The sequence below is a fragment of the Stegodyphus dumicola genome, chromosome 6 (genome assembly GCF_044657685.1).
Source record: "Stegodyphus dumicola isolate Sdum_Otavi_A_Nest chromosome 6, ASM4465768v1".
In the NCBI taxonomy this organism is placed as follows: Eukaryota; Metazoa; Arthropoda; class Arachnida; order Araneae; family Eresidae; genus Stegodyphus; species Stegodyphus dumicola.
In genome coordinates, this window is record NC_140773.1 from 107,646,904 (window position 1) to 107,668,084 (window position 21,181).

At 29.9% G+C, this 21,181-nt stretch overlaps 1 protein-coding gene across 1 annotated transcript; it reads left to right on the plus strand.

Annotated features, from left to right (window-relative positions):
* The first annotated feature begins 1,227 nt into the window (after nucleotides 1–1,227).
* On the plus strand, nucleotides 1,228–18,723 carry LOC118201619 (uncharacterized). Its single transcript, XM_035373742.2, has 4 exons — nucleotides 1,228–1,352; nucleotides 11,075–11,109; nucleotides 13,432–13,671; nucleotides 18,377–18,723. Exons 1-4 carry the CDS (start codon nucleotides 1,349–1,351, stop codon nucleotides 18,467–18,469), a joined length of 372 nt encoding a protein of 123 aa, XP_035229633.1. The 5' UTR covers nucleotides 1,228–1,348; the 3' UTR covers nucleotides 18,470–18,723.
* Nucleotides 18,724–21,181: the final 2,458 nt, after the last annotated feature.

A 21,181-nucleotide genomic window follows, 5' to 3' on the forward strand; every position in this document is an offset into this window, starting at 1 on the left:
GAACGAGCTGATTCATGGATGCTTTATATGTTTTCTCCATGTATAACATATATATCAGGTAGTTTTCCTTAAAACGTCCTCCAAAAGGTATCTCTTTCTTTTAGGTAGGTAACTCACATATACTTTTCCACATTCAAGTTAAGAAACTAAACAGACCTAAAATGCTTCGTAAGGAAAATAAAATTCAATCCTGCAGTGAAAGAAACAAAACTATTCTTAATATTGCACATCTAACATCACTGTCTTTTAATTGTTAAAATTGAATTTGTAGAATTCGGGGATTAAGAAAGGGACAAATCTTAAGTTCGTACAGGGTTACAAAAAATGCGCAAATGTTTCTTAGAAATTTAGAGTTATGTTCATGCATTTTAATTAATTGTGTTTAAAGTAATACTTTCCCATTCATGTTCAATGATCCGAGTCCCCTTATTATGAGCATCTTTCTCCCCTTATTCCATAAAAATGACTGTCCTTAAAATATACAGGCATTTCAGACTTTTACAACAAAAGCAACTTGACCCAGACTCATTAGAGACGTTTTTGAAAATCCATTCAGAGAATTACTGGTGTTATTTGTTCGTGACAGACTGCATGTGTTTTATAAAATTTGAAAACTTTTAAGAACTCTGAAGAAAATTAAGCTTCAATTACAGAGATAACTTTAAAGTACAAATAGCTAAGCTTTTTGAATTAATTAATAAAAACTTATTATTTCATACAAAGTTTTTTGTTCTGAAAAGTACGAATGGGAAAATTAAAGTAAATGAATATTTATTTGCCAATTTGCTTTCTTTATATTCCGCCCCTCATTTCTTTTTTTGCTTTCAGAAATGTAACAAACTATAATGCCATTAAACACATCGCCACGTTTCAACAATAGATTGGTCAGCTGCTCTTAAACAAAAAACTATTATAGAAGACAGATTTCTAAGAATAATATTTCTATGAATATTTTTCATTATTTTTTCCTTTAAAATAACACTTCACGGGTGAGGGATAAAATTAAAAAAAGTGCGAGCGCAATACAGCGGCGCGTAATAGCATGCGGGATTGCGGGGTCGAAAAGCTTCGGTTTGGAGCACCACTACACCTACTCTATCACCCACCTACTATGAATCGAAAAGCCTTGAAAGATTCCAGAGAGGATGGATTTTTTTTCCCTGCATGAATACAGGGGCATAAACCGGTTCTCCAGGTTCCACTTTCCAACGACACGTCATCCGAGGTCAGAATTCACAAGAACTACGAAGGGTATTGCCGTCGACTTGTACTGGATTTGTTTGAAGAATTTAAGGATTGATTAAAGGGGCCTAAAAAGTTTACGAAGAACTAGAAAAGCAATTCTAATATGGGTAAGTACATGTGTTATAAATCGTATAAAATACTGTTTATTCACGAAAAATATTTGAAACAAATATCTTAGGTGTTGCGTTTGATGTTTTGAAATTTATCCGCCATTGTTGAAACATTCTCAGTTGCGCGGTTTTCATTTTTTGACCTTTTTTAGTATATGCTGTCAAGGGATGCAACAAAAACCTTTCGGCAGACGTGATTGTGAAGTTACACGGATAATATGCTTATAAATTTCAGAAGTATAAACGTAATGAAATTGCTCTGAATAGCAAATTTTAAAATAATGTAAAATATATATGTTTGCTCAAAAAGAAAAGAAAATGCAAGCCTTTTTAATCGGTTTTATTTACCGTGCATATGATTGAAAAGCTAATTAGAAATGGATAAGAAACTACTTCATTGACGAAATTTATCCAATGAATAAATATTTTTTTTGAAATTTTATGAAGTACCCAAAAGAAAAAAAAAAGTATTAAATTTTTTATTTATTAGTTACAAAAAATCGCATGAAACCAGTTTTTTTTAATATAAATATTTATCTCATGCTAATATAAATAAGCAGTCTTCTGCAGTGCGCAGGAAGTTGCTTTTAAGAAAGAGTTGAATGTAAATAAACAATTAAATATAGTACATACTAATTAATTACTTAAGTGGTTCCATGAGGAGAACAAAAGAGAAGTAATTTGTAAAAAATATTTTCGTCGATTAAATAAATTTCTCATAAAGTATATATATTTTTGTGCTTTTGGTCAGCTTAATAAATTATCATTAAATAATTATCATACTTATATTACATATTTATGTAAGGCATTTAAAAAAAGTACAACATGAAACGTGCATTAATTTTTTTCTTTTGCAATAAATAGCAGTCTTTGTATTCTTAAGGAGTTAATTTAGTAAGGAGTGTAAAAAACATTGTTTTTGAATATACTTATATCTATGTTCATGAGCATAAACTACATACATAACAAAGTTTGACTATGTATGTGACTACATGCATGCTTTTGTTATGCATGTAGTACACGTTATTGGTTATTACTTTCATTACTACTAGTTTCTAGCTTATGTACTGATCTCCTTTCCGGGGGAAAAAAAAAGTTCCACATTAGTTTCTGTTTACATAATAATAATAAGCAATTCACTATCTTTTCAAATATATAATGTTTGGAATATAAACTTAGCCTTTCTTAGCTTGCTTTAATTACTTTGTGTGTGTGTGTGTGAATCATTTTTTTTTACAGGTCGGTAGAATTTGCGCATTTGGTCATATTCATTTATAAAACACAAGTTTCTGTATTATCAGTTATCAAGAATACTGAAATATTCTTTGTATTAATTTTAAGTACTATTCTATGCTTTTGAAAGTAGATTAATTAAAGAGCCTGAAAAAATTGTGGACATGGCTATAGAAGTGCCAGCCAATTCAGGATTTCATGGTATGTGAATAGAGAAACTTGACAGTTTATTTTTTAATTCATCTTTCGAACTTCAAAATCTTCTATGATAGTTTTGTGAACAATGTCTTTACTGATATTAAGCTGTCGTTCGAAATGACGTGGCTGTTTTACATGGTACTGTAAATTTTTTCGATAGTTTCATCTATTTGATCCTGCGAACGGTGACTACTCTTGGGCTCATTATGAACAGCTTTGCATCAGTCAACGGAATTATCCATACAAACAAACAATGGATCATTTTAAAGCTTGATCCCTGTGCTTTATACTCAATTTTTCATAAATTTCCGTTGCTATTTTTAATATTTTACAACTAAACTTTTATTTTTTTTACTCAAATTTAAAATCCATGACAGGAGATGTTCATAGGAAACGGATCAAAGCAAATGATTGGCTGTGATCAAAGCTGTGTTGCAAAACAGACAGTATTTTAGGAAGTAAAGTCATAATTAACTATATAGAGAATTCTGCCCATAAGCAGATGATATTTTAGAAAAAGCAAGCTGGCATAGGAATGGTGTTAATTATTTTGACAGGTTAGCTGGACTGTGTAAATAGCGCTTATTTAGAAACCATCCGATTCTTTTCTTCTTTTGAGCATCCTAGAAGTCATTTTAGATTTTAGATAATTTTGCTTCATGAAATTTATCGACTTGTAAATTTTCAGGAAAGTCAAGATGTATTAATCAGTAGAGAATCAAAGAAAAAGAGTTTAAATGGTACCACATTAAAAAAGTCATTATACAGATATCATGCAGTAATGAAAACATCAAAAAGCATGCTGTACACATTACGTGGGAAAAAATATATTTATTTGTCTTTGAAATATGTGAATATTTTGGATAGAAATGTTTTGCTGAATACAACTATTTTCATTTGATTAAGTTTTATAGTTTATAACCTTTTTTTGAAAAGTTTATAATAATACTATTACATAACTTGCTTAACGTTTAGCATTTTTTCGAAACAGGGAAGGAGGAGCATTGTAGTGTTATTCATCTGTTGAATTTGAGAAGTATCAAATGTATTTAGTAGCAAAAATTAGAATATTTTTTATTTTTATTCAGATCTCTTATTCTAAATAGCGTCGTGTATCCTTTATCGTTAGACAGATTACACACAGAAATTTATACATAACAGAAATCACAAAGCTACAGAAATTTATCAACAGAAATTTATACAGAGCAGTTAAAATGCTGTGCATTTTCTGTTGTGCTGTTCAAGTGGCTAATAATAATAAAAGCACATGGGCGACACAACAATTCTATTAAAAATCTCTACTTTCTGTCTTTTCTTATCTTAATTCCATCTGCTCGTGTTCTACAGAATATACCTCGAGTCTTACACAAGTTATATTAACATAAGAAACATAATTAAATAAAAAGAAAACTTAATAAATAAATAATAAAAGTCTAAATTCTTTATTATTTATTAGACTTTTATTATTAATAAATTAATAATAAAAGTCTAAATTCAAAATGAAATTCTGAAAAGCGAAAACTTTTCTTTAGTCCGTAAACGTTAAGAAAAAAATGGTAACCAAGGTACTGACAGGTCCGTTAAAGTGGCCTGAAGTATCTTCCTCTGTTGAACATAGTGAATGCAGTCAAGAAGAATATGATTAACATCTTCATTACCGCTACTGCAGGTGCACAAAGCACTCAAAGATCCAGATTACTTTAAATAACCATTGAAATTGCCGTGTCCTGACAAAATTTTAATTAATTTATAATCTGTTGAAAACTGATCAGATTTTATTCTATGAAAAAATGTAGGATAAAACACCAAATTCTTTTATCACAATTCAAGCAGCTGAAAACTTTAGCATTAAACACCGCAACTCCTAATTTTTCTTGCATTATAAAACAAATATACTGTCTTTTCATTCTGATCGTATTTTTAGTCCAAAGGGGCAATTTGCCCAGAAGGACTATCGATTTCGTCTTGACATTTTGCATCGATTCACGATAAGCGTTGCTTCCCTTTTCAAATTGTTGTCACCAAATATTATCGCCTTGTATTATATTTAAAGAAATTAAGTAATGAAGAATCTGCATGAATGTATGTATGTTTCTCGCATTGTGATAAAACAACGGTACCTAGAGCCATCAAAATTTGCATAACGTAATCTTCCCTAGAATATGGGCATGTGGAAGCCCTAATTTGAATTTGAAATTTGTTTTATTATCGATTTCATATTTTGTAACACTTCAACGAATGTTTGATTAACAAACTAAACGATTTCAAAGCGTGCAATGGCAACACTGTACGAAAAAAAAATATCTCCAGCGCGCGAGACTATCGGAAATTCTAAAGGTATGCTCATTTTAAAATTATTTTGTGATATTGCTGTTGACTGAATTTTATGGTCTAAGTGCGAAGGACATGATAATTAATAAATAAAGGTAACACACAAAAAGTTAAAAAAACGCCCCTTTGGACGTAGTTTAAAATCTGAAACCTTTCAGACTTTTTTTTTTTTGGGGGGGGGGTCAAAAATAAATCTTTCATTTCACAAACTTTGCCAGCAAGATAAATGTCTTTTTGCCCCCTCGTATTCAGCAGAGTGTCAGAACTTAGAAGTATAATGAACGACCAAAAAACTCGAAATAGAGATGCCGAAAAGGGTATCGTGGCCCTTATCCTACGCAAAGTGGATGACCTGGACTTTTCGAAATATTGTAATTAATGCATTGGTAAATATCACGGCGTAAGAGATTTTTGTGATGTTGACAAGGCCTTATTACCACTTAGGATAGCTCAGAACCCCAAAAAAGCCGATAGTTTTCCAAAATTCTGTTTTCTCCTTATAAAAACAAGGAGAGTGGATGTTGGGGGCCCCTGAAAGAACGTTGTATCTAAAATCCGACGTTTTCTTAATCGGGTCATGGATATCGTTAGAGGATGTGTTGCATAAAGTAGGCATATCATTCTACTTCTTTGTGGCATAAATATCACTGATGAACATGAAAATTCAAAGCAATATCATGAAATTATCAAAGATTCACATCTCTTTACCTTAAAGTTGTCTTTGCTGCCTTATTATCATGGTGGTAGGGAAGCCGATTGTCATAGGCTTAGGCCCCGGTTCGAATTCCGGAGAAAGCATTCTTATTTGTAAATGTATAGTGTCTCTGCAGCACAGTCACACTTAAAATATTTTGTGTGCGCATACAGTTGATAGACTGTGTACTTCGTGTGTGCATACGGAGAAATACAAAGTGCTTGACTTCTCGAGAGCATATACCTGTCGGGAAGTTGATAGGAGTGGCTGAATGTTAGGGTATTTAGCATATACGACGAGTCGAAGTCCATTGGAAAATTTGGTGGTTGAAGAAGAGTGTTAGAAGATCTTTCGACCCGACCCCTAGCGATTCTCCTTCAAAACTGGACGGATCTGTGGAAATTCGTATTTTTATAAGCAGGCCTATGCTAGCAACATGGGCAATTCTTGCTCTGTTGGCCCCGGTAGAATTCATGGACTAGATCAAATGAAGTCAGACAAGAATAAAGATATCTTTCCATCTATAGTCAACCGTAATTTCATTAGGTAGATCTTAATTCTGGTAAAGTTATAGTTAAAATATTCTAAACCTTTCTTAAACTATGCATTGTCTAAAATCCTCTGTCTTATTAAAATTTTATGAGATTGTTTACTCATTGCTTACTCAAAAAGTTATTTTCGTGGAAAGAAACATACCCTTTTTGCATATTAACAGTTCGAATTTCTAAAAGCTAGAGAGCAAAAGTGCATCCATGCATCTTCTTTCTCATTTGAATTTGATGGCACATACATTATACGACACCTTGACTAAAATCACATTTAATCTTCAAACACAGTCAAGAGAGAGAACTGTTTAGAATTTCATTACTTTCAGCAATACGAAGTATTTGAAAAATTAGAAATAAAAATGCTAATGCGACTTTTAAAGTAAGAAGGAATCTTACCGAAACCATGCGAAATACTTATTATCCAATAAGCTTCCTTCCAAGGATGAAACTGCGTCTAATAATTTATTGCTTTGGGCGGTTTCCTAAAGAGAGTAATTTGCATTTTAAGAGGTATTTTCTGCTACGTATTCCTAATGCGTTCCTAACGATTCCTACTTAGTTCAAGAAAATTAAAATCACGGAGTGATCGCCCAGTTTTTTTAATTCTAAACTACAAAACATTTCTAACAGTCTTTTTTCGTTCTCACTGCATTATGTTTTTCTTTTCTGCCATTTCTTCTTGCTCTTTTTATTTTTTTTAAATTGGGGATAATTTTGAAATTTTTTCATGTTACTTGAATATCGGTTTAGACAATGCATAATTTTTATTTGGAACTTAAAATTACTTAGTTGTATCTTTGTCTGTCATATATATGTTCTAATTATAATATGAGGATTTTAGACATAGACTATAACGATTCTAGACATATATTCCCACTTACGAAGTTTCTTAAAATAAAATAGGGAATTTAATGAGAATAGTTTGAAAAGTAGGGATAAGTGAGGTCTTGTACGTATCTAACTTTTTTTTTTTTTTCTTTTCCCAACGGCTGGACACTTTGCCAGCGAAGCATCGGGAAAGGCTAAACTCCTAGAATTTTTCAGCTGTCTTACCACCAAGAACATTGCGCAGGGTGCACCACAGAGCCGCCTGAATTTACACCGCGCAGGAGTAAGTTTCCTAATTTTGATAGAAAATACGGCAGGGGACGGATCCAAGCTTCTTCGACTCCCCTTTCCCTATCAGTAGGTGTCTTGAGAGATGCTCTCAAGTATTTTAAGATCTATCCTACCAACAGATGCTATATAATCACAAAAATCCTAGCTTTCTCTGGGAAGTTAAAAACATCTAGTCACGAGAAATTCAACAGTGCTTTGCAGAATTAAATGCAAGGGGTTCCTTATCTTTATGAGCAATATTCGCAGAGATATTCATAATTAATATTAGCTTGAAGCCTGCTACAAATTTAATATAGCTAATACTGTTTTACACATTACAGAACCAGTCATCGCCTCGAGATCTTCTTTCGTACTTGCTTTCTCCATTTGAGTGAAATATTATGGACTATTTAATTTTGATTTAAAATATGCACTGAAAATCGAAACTAAACTAAGAAATTTGTTCTTTAATATCTTAGAAAAGTTTGCAGCTAGAGGTATGGAACTTCTTGTAGTATTGTACTTACAGTTTTCATTTTAAGTATTTGCTAACTGATACTTTGTATGAATAATATAAAAAGTTTGATTCTGTATTTACAGATATTTTCATTTCCAGCGCTGAAATTGTTCTCATAAAATTCTCCACTTTATTTTGAAAACCTTTATGGTTAGAAGTATATGCCAAGGATCAATATTTAACGAAGTGTAGTACATTATTTGAACACCTTGTATATTATATGTGAGAGACGATATTAAAAAAAATAAACTTTTTAAAAAACAGAAATAAGTATGCAAAGGTATAACAGTTTGTCTTCTTAGAAAGAAAAAATGTGTTGGATATTATCCTCTCTAAGAAAAATTTGGAAGGAAATTAAACATGAATGAGAAGCTGAAATTAAAAAATCTGATGTGTACACTACATGACTTCCTTGTATGGAATATTAAATTATACGCATTTTTCTTGCATTTCATTTAAACTTATTGGATTGAATTAAATCTACTTCGCCGACAGCGCATAAACCACAATAGAATAAATGCATTCCTTAAAATTCATTCTAGTATTTGTTTACTATAGCGACACTCTAGCGCTAGATTCACTTAACAGTATTATATTTTGTTCATATTATAACTCATTATGCACAAAATTTATATCATTTAAAGAATAGAATTATCTAATAGTTGCTAAATGTTCTATTCAAATACTATAATAAAGCTAGAATGATGTATGAAAGAAATTAAGCAAACAAAACAAAAAAGAAACAGTTTTTCACAGACGATTGAGCATTTCTCATTCAATTAATTCAGTTCTCACTTCACGAGAAGGCAAAAATACATAAAAACTCAAAATATCTATATTAAAAATTACGAAGTAAATCTTAAACACGTATTTCCTCGAAAAAATTCCAGAAAGGATTAAGCATGATTTAATTGGAAATAATAAATGAAGGCGAATAAATCTTTGTTGTTGTGAAGCTAAGTTTCTCTAGATTGGCAACATTTCCACTAGTCTGCTGTTTCAAATGTAAACAATCAATGGCCGCCATAAAAAAAAAAGCTTAGCGGCACTTAAACAACTTTAAATTGTTGATAATTCTAAAAATATTGCATACAGATTTACTAAAGGCATAAAAACCTTAACCAGAAGATAAGAACAACATAATTCAATCATTTTAAAAGCAAAAAATGTACAATTTACAAAAATATACGAGTAAAGAAACTGAGATCACTGAGCCGGGTAACAGAGTGGATATATATATAAATATATTTATATACGTTAGGTGCGGCCGATTGCAACCAAAATACGAGGTGCACATCTACATGTTATAGCAGTCCTATATACAAAATTTCAACGTTCTGAGGCTACTCGTTTTTGAGTTATGCGAGATACGTACGTACATACGTTCGTAAAGACGCCACAAAAAATTATCTTCAGAATTAATTTTAAAGCAGTTTTATAATTTTTTTGGAGGAAACGAGTCTTTTATTCTGTCCTTACGTACAGATATCACGCAAAAACATCGTTAAATTGCATTCGATAGCGGTCAAAATGGATATTTTCGTTGAAATATGTTGCCTGAAACTTTTCGCGATTACAATACTTCCTTTTTACTTCGTACAAGGAAGTAAAAAAGAGACATCAGTATGAAAACATGAAAAATTATTACATTTGTGTGGTTTAAAACGCATTTTACATTTTGATATTTGTAGAGGTATTTTTTTCAGTGAAAGCTCTTTACTTTGTTTTATTTTAAACAATGTTAAACAGCAAAATACCATTCTGAGTCATCTGCACATAGCATCATGAAATTGTACAATAAGTTATGTACCTAAGAAGTAAAATTTCCTGGCATACTTTGGGGTGTCTATTGATAAACTGCTACCGTTACAGTTATCCTTAGGAATTGTGCAGAAAATATGGTTATGTATTTCCGTTCCTTTGTGACAATCATCTCTCAGTTCGAGGAATCGTCTACCTTCTAAAATTATTTTTCCAATAACGATTAATCTTTTATTTGCATTGAATGAAGAGAATCATATGTTAAGTTAACTAATATGAGTAAGAAGTGTTAGCCTTTTTAAAAAAGTTTTTGTGAAACGTAACAAGACCTGCAAATTTTAACTTTGAAACAGATTTAACAGAAAAAAAAAATCTTTATAGTAACAAAGTTTCATTTGATCAGTCGAAAAAAATCTGAGATAAAAATAGTACATTTATTTATTTAACCGCTAAAAATAAGCTGCGTTATTCTCATCACGAGTTTAAGCAAGATACAGGTATATAAAATAAATTCTTTAGTTAAGAAAGAAAGATACAATGTTCCTCACTATTTTGTCTGTGATAAAATGTCGAGGAACCTAGTGAACTATATAACGACTTATCGCTAAGTTCCAGTAGACAACATAGACTCGAGAAGAATTAAAATACCCTTTTATGCAATCAAATAAATTATAACAGTTGGCCCCTTCTTGGGCTTACAGGAAAGTTTCCCCTCGCGCTTGTAAATCAGGATAAGAAACTAATGTAATACTAACTAAAATAGACTTAGCCGAAGCTAGACACAAATAGCTAACGTAGTTGTCCCTTAATTTAAACTAGCCGGCGAATATCAATAGGCACTTACAAATACGGCCGAGCGTAATAGATTCAAGAATGGAATAGCCAGAAGGCAAACACGCGCCACTAAGGACTCCTAAGCACTCTCTATTCTTGAAGTAAGTAGAACTCTCTTTAAATACTATTTCTACTCATTTGCATTCAGCGTGATTCTGAAAACTCATTTTGGTAGGGAGTTGTAAGTGGGATACAAGAATTGAAAGGAAAGGGTTTCAAAATTTAAATTATTGTTATAAAATTAAAATGCACCTTACCAAGAAATCATAGGATTTTTGAATAAATTAATATATTTTTCATTTTCATTATATCCGTAATTGCAATTCATGTGGAACCCTAAGTGACTTTTTGATCGGGTTTGTTAAGTTAACATTCTTTTAGTTGAATAAAAATAAAACCCACTTAATGAGGTTGCTTATCAATTTTTAAACTTGTTCGTACAAATTTCACTATAATTGTTTATTCCGGCAAATGGCTAATAAGAGAATTTTTAAAATATTTTCAGGTAAATTGCAACTGTTCTTAATGGTCGTGGTGTTGGTAAGTAAAAAAAAAATTGTATACTAGAATTATTATAATACACATAATTTAATCAGTACTTATATGGAACGGCGAAAGACTGTAGATGGAATTACTTTAACTGTAATTATCTTTCTGTATTAATATATTTTTTTAAAGTTCCACACATTTAAAATATACATTTCCAGTTCAAATTTAAATGCTTTATTTGATAATTAATATCACATAAAAATGTTGAAAATTATGTAACAATTATTCTTCTACAGTTTTTCCTAGTTCTTCTTCTACAGTTTTTCTTAGTTCTTCTTCTGATAAGTAATTTGACTCTAAAATAAAATTAAATCCTTTAAATTCAATTTTCAGTGTGAATTTATAATAAATATAGATTGACGTTAAATTGTATATAACGGAGATCATTAAAATAATGAATGTTTGTTTTTCACTATGTTCTGACTAAAGTTTGCGATAATTTAGAACCCCAAGCTGAGAAAGTAATTTACTTATAACCTGAAATTTAAAAAATTAAAATCTTTGGAAGAATAAATGAAAATTACATTCCTCTTTCAACCGTATATTTTTCGTTGAAATTTGCAGTTATCAACTGCCTGTTAAAATAAGTGATTAAAAAAATTTGGTACGCAGTTATTTAGCATGTTATTTTTATAGTAAAAATACTTTTTATCCTAATCTTGCCTTTGTAATTTTATGCTATCAGAATTTAAAAAAGAATTTGAAGAATAGTAGATTATCAGCATTCTTAAAATTTAATATTATTTCTGGATTAATACATTATAAAGTATACCTTCCCCCCCAATATTTGCGTTTAATTTTTCATAGCTATCGATCTAAATGCAGGTCTAAATGCACTTGACAGTTTTATTGGTTGGTTGAAATGTTTCTTACACTTCTTTAAATCGCTTGTAGTAATTCCCATTAGAAAAAAAATCTTTTAGGCCTTCTTTTGAGCAAGAATACAGCTGTTTAAAATCTTGATTATTAAACACTTACCTTTTTTTTAAATTGTTGTAACTTTAAATAAATTCTATTTGGACCTTAAATACCTTTAAAATCAAAAGAATTTTATCCAACTTTCAATACTGTATTCAAAGCGATGGCTACTCAACAAAAACTTATTCACTCGTGAAACAGTAGTAATAATAATTACTTTGAAAAATAACTTGATCTTAATTAGATCTTAATGGATTAAAAAATGGCTGTTATATTTTTCACAAAGCTACATTAAATAAATGAGACAACGTTTAAAATATCAGTTGCAAATATATGTAAAAGCGTGAAGAACTAAGTTAATGAATAAAGCATTGATTAAAGAAGTGCTGACCATTTCGCCTCTTTCAAAGCCCTTTGATGTTAGTAGCGTCTTACAACCAAAAAATAACCGAAAGAACGAGCTCCCAAAATATTTAATTTGAAAATGGGAACTGGTTGGATGAAGACAGAATAATAATACTTTTAACAACAATAATAATAATGATATAAAATATTACAGAGTTTAAAGTTAAATTGAAATTGTAGTAACCTCTAGAACTAAGAAAATGCAGAAGCTGATTTCTATTTTTACAGTTCCAGCATCTGTTTGCTGAGAATTACTTCTTTTACAGCATATTAAAGGCTTTAAAATTGTGTTAAGCGATCAGGAATTAAAGATTGCATTAAATACGCTATAAATAAACATAAAACGCGCTAAATAAATACACAGCTAAACAAAAGAAAATATACATCGATGTTAAATGCGCGAAATTAAAATACTAACAAAGCCATATGAACAACAACAATATTAATTACAAAAGCTGAAACATTATGTCACACATGCTTTATGTTTTTTTTGAGGGAAAAGGAATGCAACTGAGGGTTGAAGTGGGAAAAGTATTAACGAACTAGTGGCTTTAAAATACTACATTGCAACAGGAGTGTTTAGAAAACAGCAATTTATTAAGCAGGTTTACAAGTTTTACATTTTTTCAGAAATAAGAATAAAATTTATAGTTTATAAAAATAATAATTTAGCTATGTTGAAAGTAAAGTCCCAACGAAAGCAAACATAATTAAACAAAGAATGTTTTTTAATGTTTCGGTAAGATATGCCGAATATAGAGACTTAAGCGTATTGCGTAACGAGAGATTGAAAATACATGTATGAATAAATATATGTTAGTGCATTTACCATAAACTCTTTTTGTATTGGTAAATTTTACATTTCTTAAAAATATTTGGGCACAGTAGTGAAGACTATTTCGTGTATGCGGTCTATTCATTAAGTTCATTGTTTTTGATAGAAATCCTAAATAATGGGAAAGGAGATTTCATAACAGCTTTTCTTTACAGGCCATTACGACTATTTGCGCAGATATGATGCGCAAAAGTATTGTTTTCGACGAAAAGAATCCCAAGTTCTTCTATTGTCCTCAAGAAAAGCCAAAAGGAATGAATAAAATGCTCGTCAAGGCTAGGCCTATTGACAAACTTTGTGAATTCGAAGGCTCGCCACCTAAAGAATTCAAATCTGATTGTTACAATGACATTGACGAGTCAGATTATGCATGCGCAGAAAAGGAAAGGATTATGGTATGTATAATTGTTAAAATTGTTGCTCAGTTTTACAAAGACTTCGAAACTAGATTTGTATTGCTTATCAGTGTCGTATTATTGCTGCTTACATGTTAATATTAATTAAAATAATGAAATGTGGTCTTCATGATTTGATTATTTTAGTAGAAGGAACCTCTTGTAATACGATACTGTATTATAAGAGGGTTGCTTGTACAATGAAACGTCTCACAGTGATTGCCTCTCTGAAATGATCAGCTCTGAAAGTGACTGTATTTCTGAGAGCATAAATAAAAGTCAGTATTGAATATCTCTGATAGTCGCGTTCTTCAGCTCTTCATAGGAGGCATTTGATCTTCACGTGATCAGTTGCTTAGAAGGCCAACTCCACATAGTATATCTGCAAAGTGTCTGGTTGTCTCACAAAGAAGTTCCACCAACCTCGAACTTTTAACATTTACTGAATGGTCTTGCCGAAAGGGCGTTTTTATGGCTTTCTCCATGCGTAGTGTGTATACGAGCCAATTTCCCCGAGAAGTCCTCCACGAAGGCATCCTTCCCCTTAGGCAGATAGCCCTTATCTTACTTTGCTATAATAAACTAAACCAAATTCAGGAAACTTGCATCTGTTGATGACTTTTTTAGCTTCTCTTTAAGAAAAAACAAGGAATTATCAACTATTATTTAATGTTTATTGCTTTGATTAATTTACTTTTATTTCAACTTTGTTTTCCAATTGGCTTCAAATTATTTTTATTTGCACTTTCCTGTTTAGATAGTTCGCCACCCTTGGTAATTTACTGTTTGTATAAAGTATATCTCCTGAACATACAGAAAGAGACCAGCTGTACATTTTCAAATCAATCTAGAGTTGGGGACCTTCCTGGTTAAGGGGTTTCACTACGTATTTTATCTTTATGGGACAAAATAACTGAAATTAGTTTGGAGTTCAGAAAACGGTTTTATTTTTTAGAAAGTTATCACCAAACGTTTTCTACTTACTCCACACAAGAAATTATTTAATATTCTCAAATTATGAAACTAAAAATTTAAGAATAATTGATATAGTTAAGAAAACACATTATCATTTTTTGACCGAGCTGTTCGTAGAAGTTTCACAGATTTATAAGAACATTAATTCTAAAGAAATTCTGTAATTTTTAAAATTAATTGATATCGTTTTCCTGACGAGAAGCATTTACATTTAATCTCGAGACGGAACATGATCATTGTAATTGGATCATTATCTCCGTAGGAAAAAAATATTGATTTGATTAATTATTTGAAATCTTTCTCAGTTGTTCTCAACTATTCCACACTCAGTCTAATTTCCTGAATACCTTCGGGACCATCTGTTCTGTGGCACGAACATTAATAAAACCATGATGAAAACAAATGTTAAATTTAAATTTTCAAACATTCAAGGTTAATTTATATTTACCTAAGCATTAAAAGTTTTCTACCACATAATTTTCTAAAGATATTAGATTACATTACATTTAATTTAACAAGTGCTATGCAAGTAAAAATGAATTTATATGAAAAGTCTTAAATATTTTACACTGCATATTCGTTTCCTAAATATAGATAAAGCTATCACTTTAAAAATTTTTATATTTTAGTTCTTAAATTGGGCAGAACTGTTAAGAAACTTTAAAAATCTTCTATAGTTAGGTGTTACTTCTTTCAGTATATTTTTAAAGGGGGGATCAACTTGGCGAAAAAGGCCTTGTCTAAAAAAGATCCTTTTTAGAACTCCATCGAGGTTACTTTCACAGACTCTGTTCTTGTAAATAACATCACGTTCAAAAAACTTTATAAACTTCTTAAGCAGCAATCTCCTTCATGCTATAAAAATACTTATAGAAATTTTTTCACTCGATTGAAAATTTCTTCTTTTAGTTTTTTCCGCTCTGTAAAATCTCGGAATAAATTCCTGCTTTAGTATTCGGTTGAAGTTCTTTTAGCAACAAATGCTGTAACGCGCAGTTAAGCATGGAGCACATGGAAGTGAATCACACATATTATTCAGCAAAACAAAAACACAAAACTGCGTGTTAAATTTGCAGAATTAATTTACTGTTTGGTCCATTTCTTTTCTGTTTTCTCTAAGTGGCATTAAAAATATTCCAGAAAGTAATAGAATTTTTAAGTACAGGAAACATCCTTCAGTTTATAAATTGAAACTTTAATAGGAAATATTCGATTGGAATTTTCTAAGACATCCAGAAATGTCTTTTTTTTTCAGTTTAAAGAAATTCTTTGTGTTAAGAGATATGGAATAACTATCCTTTTAAAAGAAAAGGAACTAATATTTACTTTTTCTGTTAATAAATTTAAATCTGTAATTACCGTTGATTTGAAATAAAATCTCTTAATTAACGCTGTCAGATACCTGTCTGTCATCAGTTTCAGACAAATTATTTTTATTATTATGGTCCAATTTTTAAGTTTTTGGAAAATAATACGCAAATTATTTCTGCATAGAAATAAGTTATTTTCACTCCAAAATATTTGGGAAATCGGTTGTTTTTGCATTTAAAACAGGAAAGCTCAACTGTTTGTCTAAGAGGAGTTTCTTCGTGGATCGTTTTCTGAGGAAAACTGACTGAAAGGCTTTGTATTTCAGCATTTTTCCAATAATTTCACTCATTAAGCACAGATTTTGTAATCACGCTGTTTAATAACCATACATTAGGCATTTTTATTAAAATTAAAGTTAGTTATAAAATGTAATTCATTCAAATTAAATTCCCTTACTTTTGAAATAATTTTAGATAATAGGGAAGACATAAACGTTTCTAACAAGAACATTAAAACACATTTTTTAAAATTTTAAATGTATGAAAGCAACGCTTGAATTCCAGTTATTATTATTATTATTAGATTGAGTAACATTTTGTAGTCTTTATCGTCAGTCTTGCCTAGGTTTTAGAAAAATGTGTAATTAAGAAAAATTATGTAAATGATCTCTTATATATATGAGAGGGATTCTTTATATTTTCGTGGTAGAAATTTTGAGTTTGTTTAATCTAGAAGGCATTAACCGGATTCTTGATTAACCGCAGTATTACGGAGAATGATATCTACATTGATCAATGTTTGATTCATAATCATAGTTAATCTGATAGTTAAAAACACAGGAAAGAGGAAAAATCCTCCGTGTTATAATTAACAGAAAAAAAAATCTGAAATGTTTCAGATTTTAAATTACGTCCAAAGGGGCGTTTTTTAACATTTTGTGTGTTACCTTTCTTTATTAAATATCATGTTCCTCGCACTTAAACCATAAGATCCAGTGCAACAGCAATATCGCAAAATAGTTTTAAAACGAGCATATCTTTAGAATTTCCGATACAGAGACTCACGCGCTGGAGATAAAAATGCTTTTCTGCACAACGTTGCCATTGCTCGCTTTGAAATCCTTGAGTTTGTTAATCAAAAATTCGTCAAAGTTTTAAAAAATAGGAAATCGATCATAAAACAAATTTAAAATTTCAAATTTGGTCTTCCACATGCTCATATTCGTTGGAGGATTACGTTATTCAAAATTCGATGACTCTATGTACCGTTGTTTTATCACAATACGAGAAATATACATACATTTATGCAGATTTTTCATTATTTAATTTCTTCAAATATAATGCAGGACTCTAACATTTTGTGGCAACAGTTTGAAAAGTGAACCGACATTTATGAGTCCGACGCAAAATGCCAAAACGAAACTAATAGTCCTTCGGGATTCAAATCCCTTTGGACTAATAATATTAAAAATTTATTTCATTTTCAAGCAATTTAACCCTGGAGACCATGTTCATTTGCTAATGGAAATTAAATTAGTATTCAGAACAATATGTAAATAAATGAAATACTGTAAATAACGAAAGAACAAACTTAATTATAAAGCAATATGCATAGTAATTTGAGCAATGTCATTGCTCTCAAATTGCTGTATGAAAATTTATTAAAACTTTTTTTTATTATACAATGTTTATATATTTTGTATTACATACAGTTAAATTATGTGCTGATGCAGACAAAACATCTTGTCCTTCCTTAACTGGGAAAAAAAAATTTAGACCAATTTGCCCCCTATTCAATCAGTTGCTGATTGTATAACAAGTACTTTATGTTTATTAGAAAATTATCTCTATTAAACTGTCGCAAAGCTTAAATCAAAAATCTCCGCGTTTCATGTGGAAGAGAAAATGATTTAAATCTATTGCTAATCTTTCTTCCTTACCTCAAAGTTATTTTCCTTTTTTAAATATAAAATTCTTGCCTTTTTTTGACTAAAATTTTTCTTCTCTAATTTTTAACATCTTTTAATCCATTGCATTGTGATGGTTAAATGACGGTGTGTCAAAAGTCTTATGAAATTTTGAAATATGCGCCAAGAATAATGACTTTATGTCAGTGTATATCAAGAATGTTAGCGAGATATCTAGGGAAGAAATAAGTGATTTTCAAGTTCTGAAAATTTTAGTTAAAAAATAACTGATTTCACAGCTATGAAAGTTTTGGCAATATATAAAAACTACCGTAAAAGCAATAGCGCTATTATTGATACCTTTAAGCTGGGAGGAGGGAGTTTTTCACCGTATTTTATTAATTGGCAGTTAGGGAATTAATGGAATATTGATGATTTCTGCTAGCATATTTATTTAATGCTAGGTTTAAGAAAATGTATATCTATTAATAAAAATACTTTTCTTTTTTATAGATGCGGTTGAATCCACCTAATGACACTGATACTACAACTATGTCTACTACTACTGCGAAGTCTTATTTGAAGACAAAGCCTAAGAAGCAGTAGTCATTCTACATTTATATACACTTATATTTGATATCTTTGGCAGCTATATGAACAATTTTTATTCATTTATGTGATAATTTATTTTTAATATTTTTAATTGTTTTATTGCTGATAGTAATTCTCTTTAGACTTATACATGGTTACTATTTATGAACATGTGAAAAAGGATTTTATTTATTGAATCGTATTGGTAAATACTGTTTTTGATTGGTTGTAGAAGCATGATTAAAAGAAAGATTAATTTTTAACGCTTACTAATACTGTGTTTTGTTTTAATGTTTATCTAGGTTTGGTTTTTGAAGCGGTGATTGTAGGGATTCAGTGATTTTTATTTTAGATGTTTCACTGAATAATATTTAAATTCCTGCGATTTTCCACAACAAAAATGAAATAAATTTGAATAAGTACAATTCATCTTTTCATATAAGAAGTATGCATTTTTCTATAGCTATTGAAACTGAAGAATGATCGAAGAAAAATTCAAAAAGTTATATGAGTTATAAATTTTCATTTTAATACGGTGTACTTTATAGCGGAAATAAAGAATGCTTTTCCATTTTATTGGTATATGTAATTTTATTGTTAAGCAATATTTTGCAGTGAGGAATGCTTTTCCATTTTATTAGTGCATTTAGATTCATTGTTCATTAACATGTTTTCCAAAAACGAAAAGCTATCATGGTATCATATAAGAATTTAGTACAGAGTATCCAAATGTTTATTGTACTGGGATGTTATTTAGTTAAATGTATACTGTACTGTCAGTTTGTGTACTGTATAACTATTTTCTTTAAAACCACTAGTTGAGCGACAAATTTATTGATAATGTAAGGAATTAAGGATATTTAATAGCTTTCTTTTTAGGCTATTGATTTTTTAAATTTTGTTTATTTGAGATGAGAAGATGAAGTAAATTAAATGTCTGTTAATTTCCATTTTTTCAAAAACCAATAATTTTTACTTTATCCTGTAGATAAGTTCATACTGATAAATGTTATTTTTGATTTTGTCAAGTAATTAAACTTAAATTACCTGACTGATTTATTAATTTTAAATATTAACGTTAGCATATTTTTAATATCCACATTGAAAAGTGAATACTAATTTTACATTTTCATTTCAGTACTTGAAAGTTATGGGATTTCGCTAATTTAAAGTTCCATTCTTTGAAGCATCTAATTACGGATTAAGTTGATTGAAATTAAGTAATAAAAGTATTAAAAATAATTTGTCTGCTTTTATTGATATATTTTGATATCGACAAACTCATCTCAGCAGTTTTCATTTTATATTGCCTAAATGCTTCGGTTATGTCTCATTTAAGACTTTTTTAAAAAATCTTCCCATTTCGCGATGAAGTAGGTAAGAACAGTTCACTTTTCAGCCTCTCTGTTCAAGATCAAAGCTAAATTTGAAAATGTGATCGAAGGCCATATAAATTTAAAATATGAATGAAATGATGTTGCAATGACGCTTCGTCCCTTAAACATAGTGCTCGGCTTAGTCAGTAGACATTAATGTCATATTAAAAATACAGTAAGCATAATTTTTTAAAAATTTGATTCAGTATTGTCTTGAGATATAGCCACGTCGATTTCTAAGGAATAATTTCGCTAAAATTATTTTGATAACTCTACAACTTAAATGAAAACAAAAATTGACAATTTTTAAGAATTGGGTTACGAAGAAATCTAATTAAAAAAAAGAAGAAGAAAGCTCCAAAGACTCGCTGCTGCTGCAGTTTTCAATGAATTTTAATGATATACTTTACACATCATTAAAATTCAATACTTTTAAAAATTAGTGACCTAATGGAATGGCTCAGTTTTTGATTTCTTATGATGGCTATCTGCAGAAGGAAAGGAAAAACCTGAAGTGGCATTATTTTTGTCACCTTCTTCGAAAAGGCCTGAACAACTGAAATAGGCCATCACGATTAATTGGCTTCTTTTTAATAAATTGAATCATCTGTAGATCCTTTAATACACGATGCTAATCTAAACGGCTAAATTGTACATCTTCATAAAAAAGAATTCTTGTTTTTTGCTTTAAAACTCGTGCATCATATTTTATACTGTGAATTTCGGATAAAATGCTTCGAATTTTTAGTATGCAGGCCTTTAACGCCTTTTTAAACTGTTTGTTAGAAAGAAAGTTACTGAGTTCTTAATATGAATTTCATCATGATATCTTATATATATATAAGATTTTTTAGAATATTAAGAATCGAACTATGTTGGGGACAGGTGGAAATAAAGTAAAATTCATCTGTTATTTTAGAATTTAGTTAATTTATGAAATAGGAATTCATGAGCGCTTTAAACTACTTTAGATCCGGTCAAAAACATGGCTCAACTAAAGAGTTTTAATTATTAAATGAAGAAGGACTAATTTTTTATGGGCTTACACTTGAGAAAGACCTAAAAAGGTTCAGTCTTTATTTATTTGTTTAATTAATTTATTGCTTTTCAATATTTCTTATATTCATTTCTCCAAATATTAAATTTAATTATAGTTAATTTTTATTAATTCCATTTCCGAATCTAATTCTAAAGCATTATGTGTTTAGTAATTAAAAAAATAGATGAAAGTTTTCCCCTTGTATATGTTTACAGGCTTTATAATACATGCGTAATGTGTAGTAATTTATATTCTTTCTTTATATATATATATATATATATATATATATATATATATATATATATATAGGGA

Coding starts and splice junctions, on each gene's coding strand:
- LOC118201619 (XM_035373742.2), top strand. Junction 11,110..13,431: donor TCTTAATGGTCGTGGTGTTG/GTAAGTAAAAAA, acceptor TTTTCTTTACAG/GCCATTACGACTATTTGCGC. Junction 13,672..18,376: donor CAGAAAAGGAAAGGATTATG/GTATGTATAATT, acceptor TCTTTTTTATAG/ATGCGGTTGAATCCACCTAA.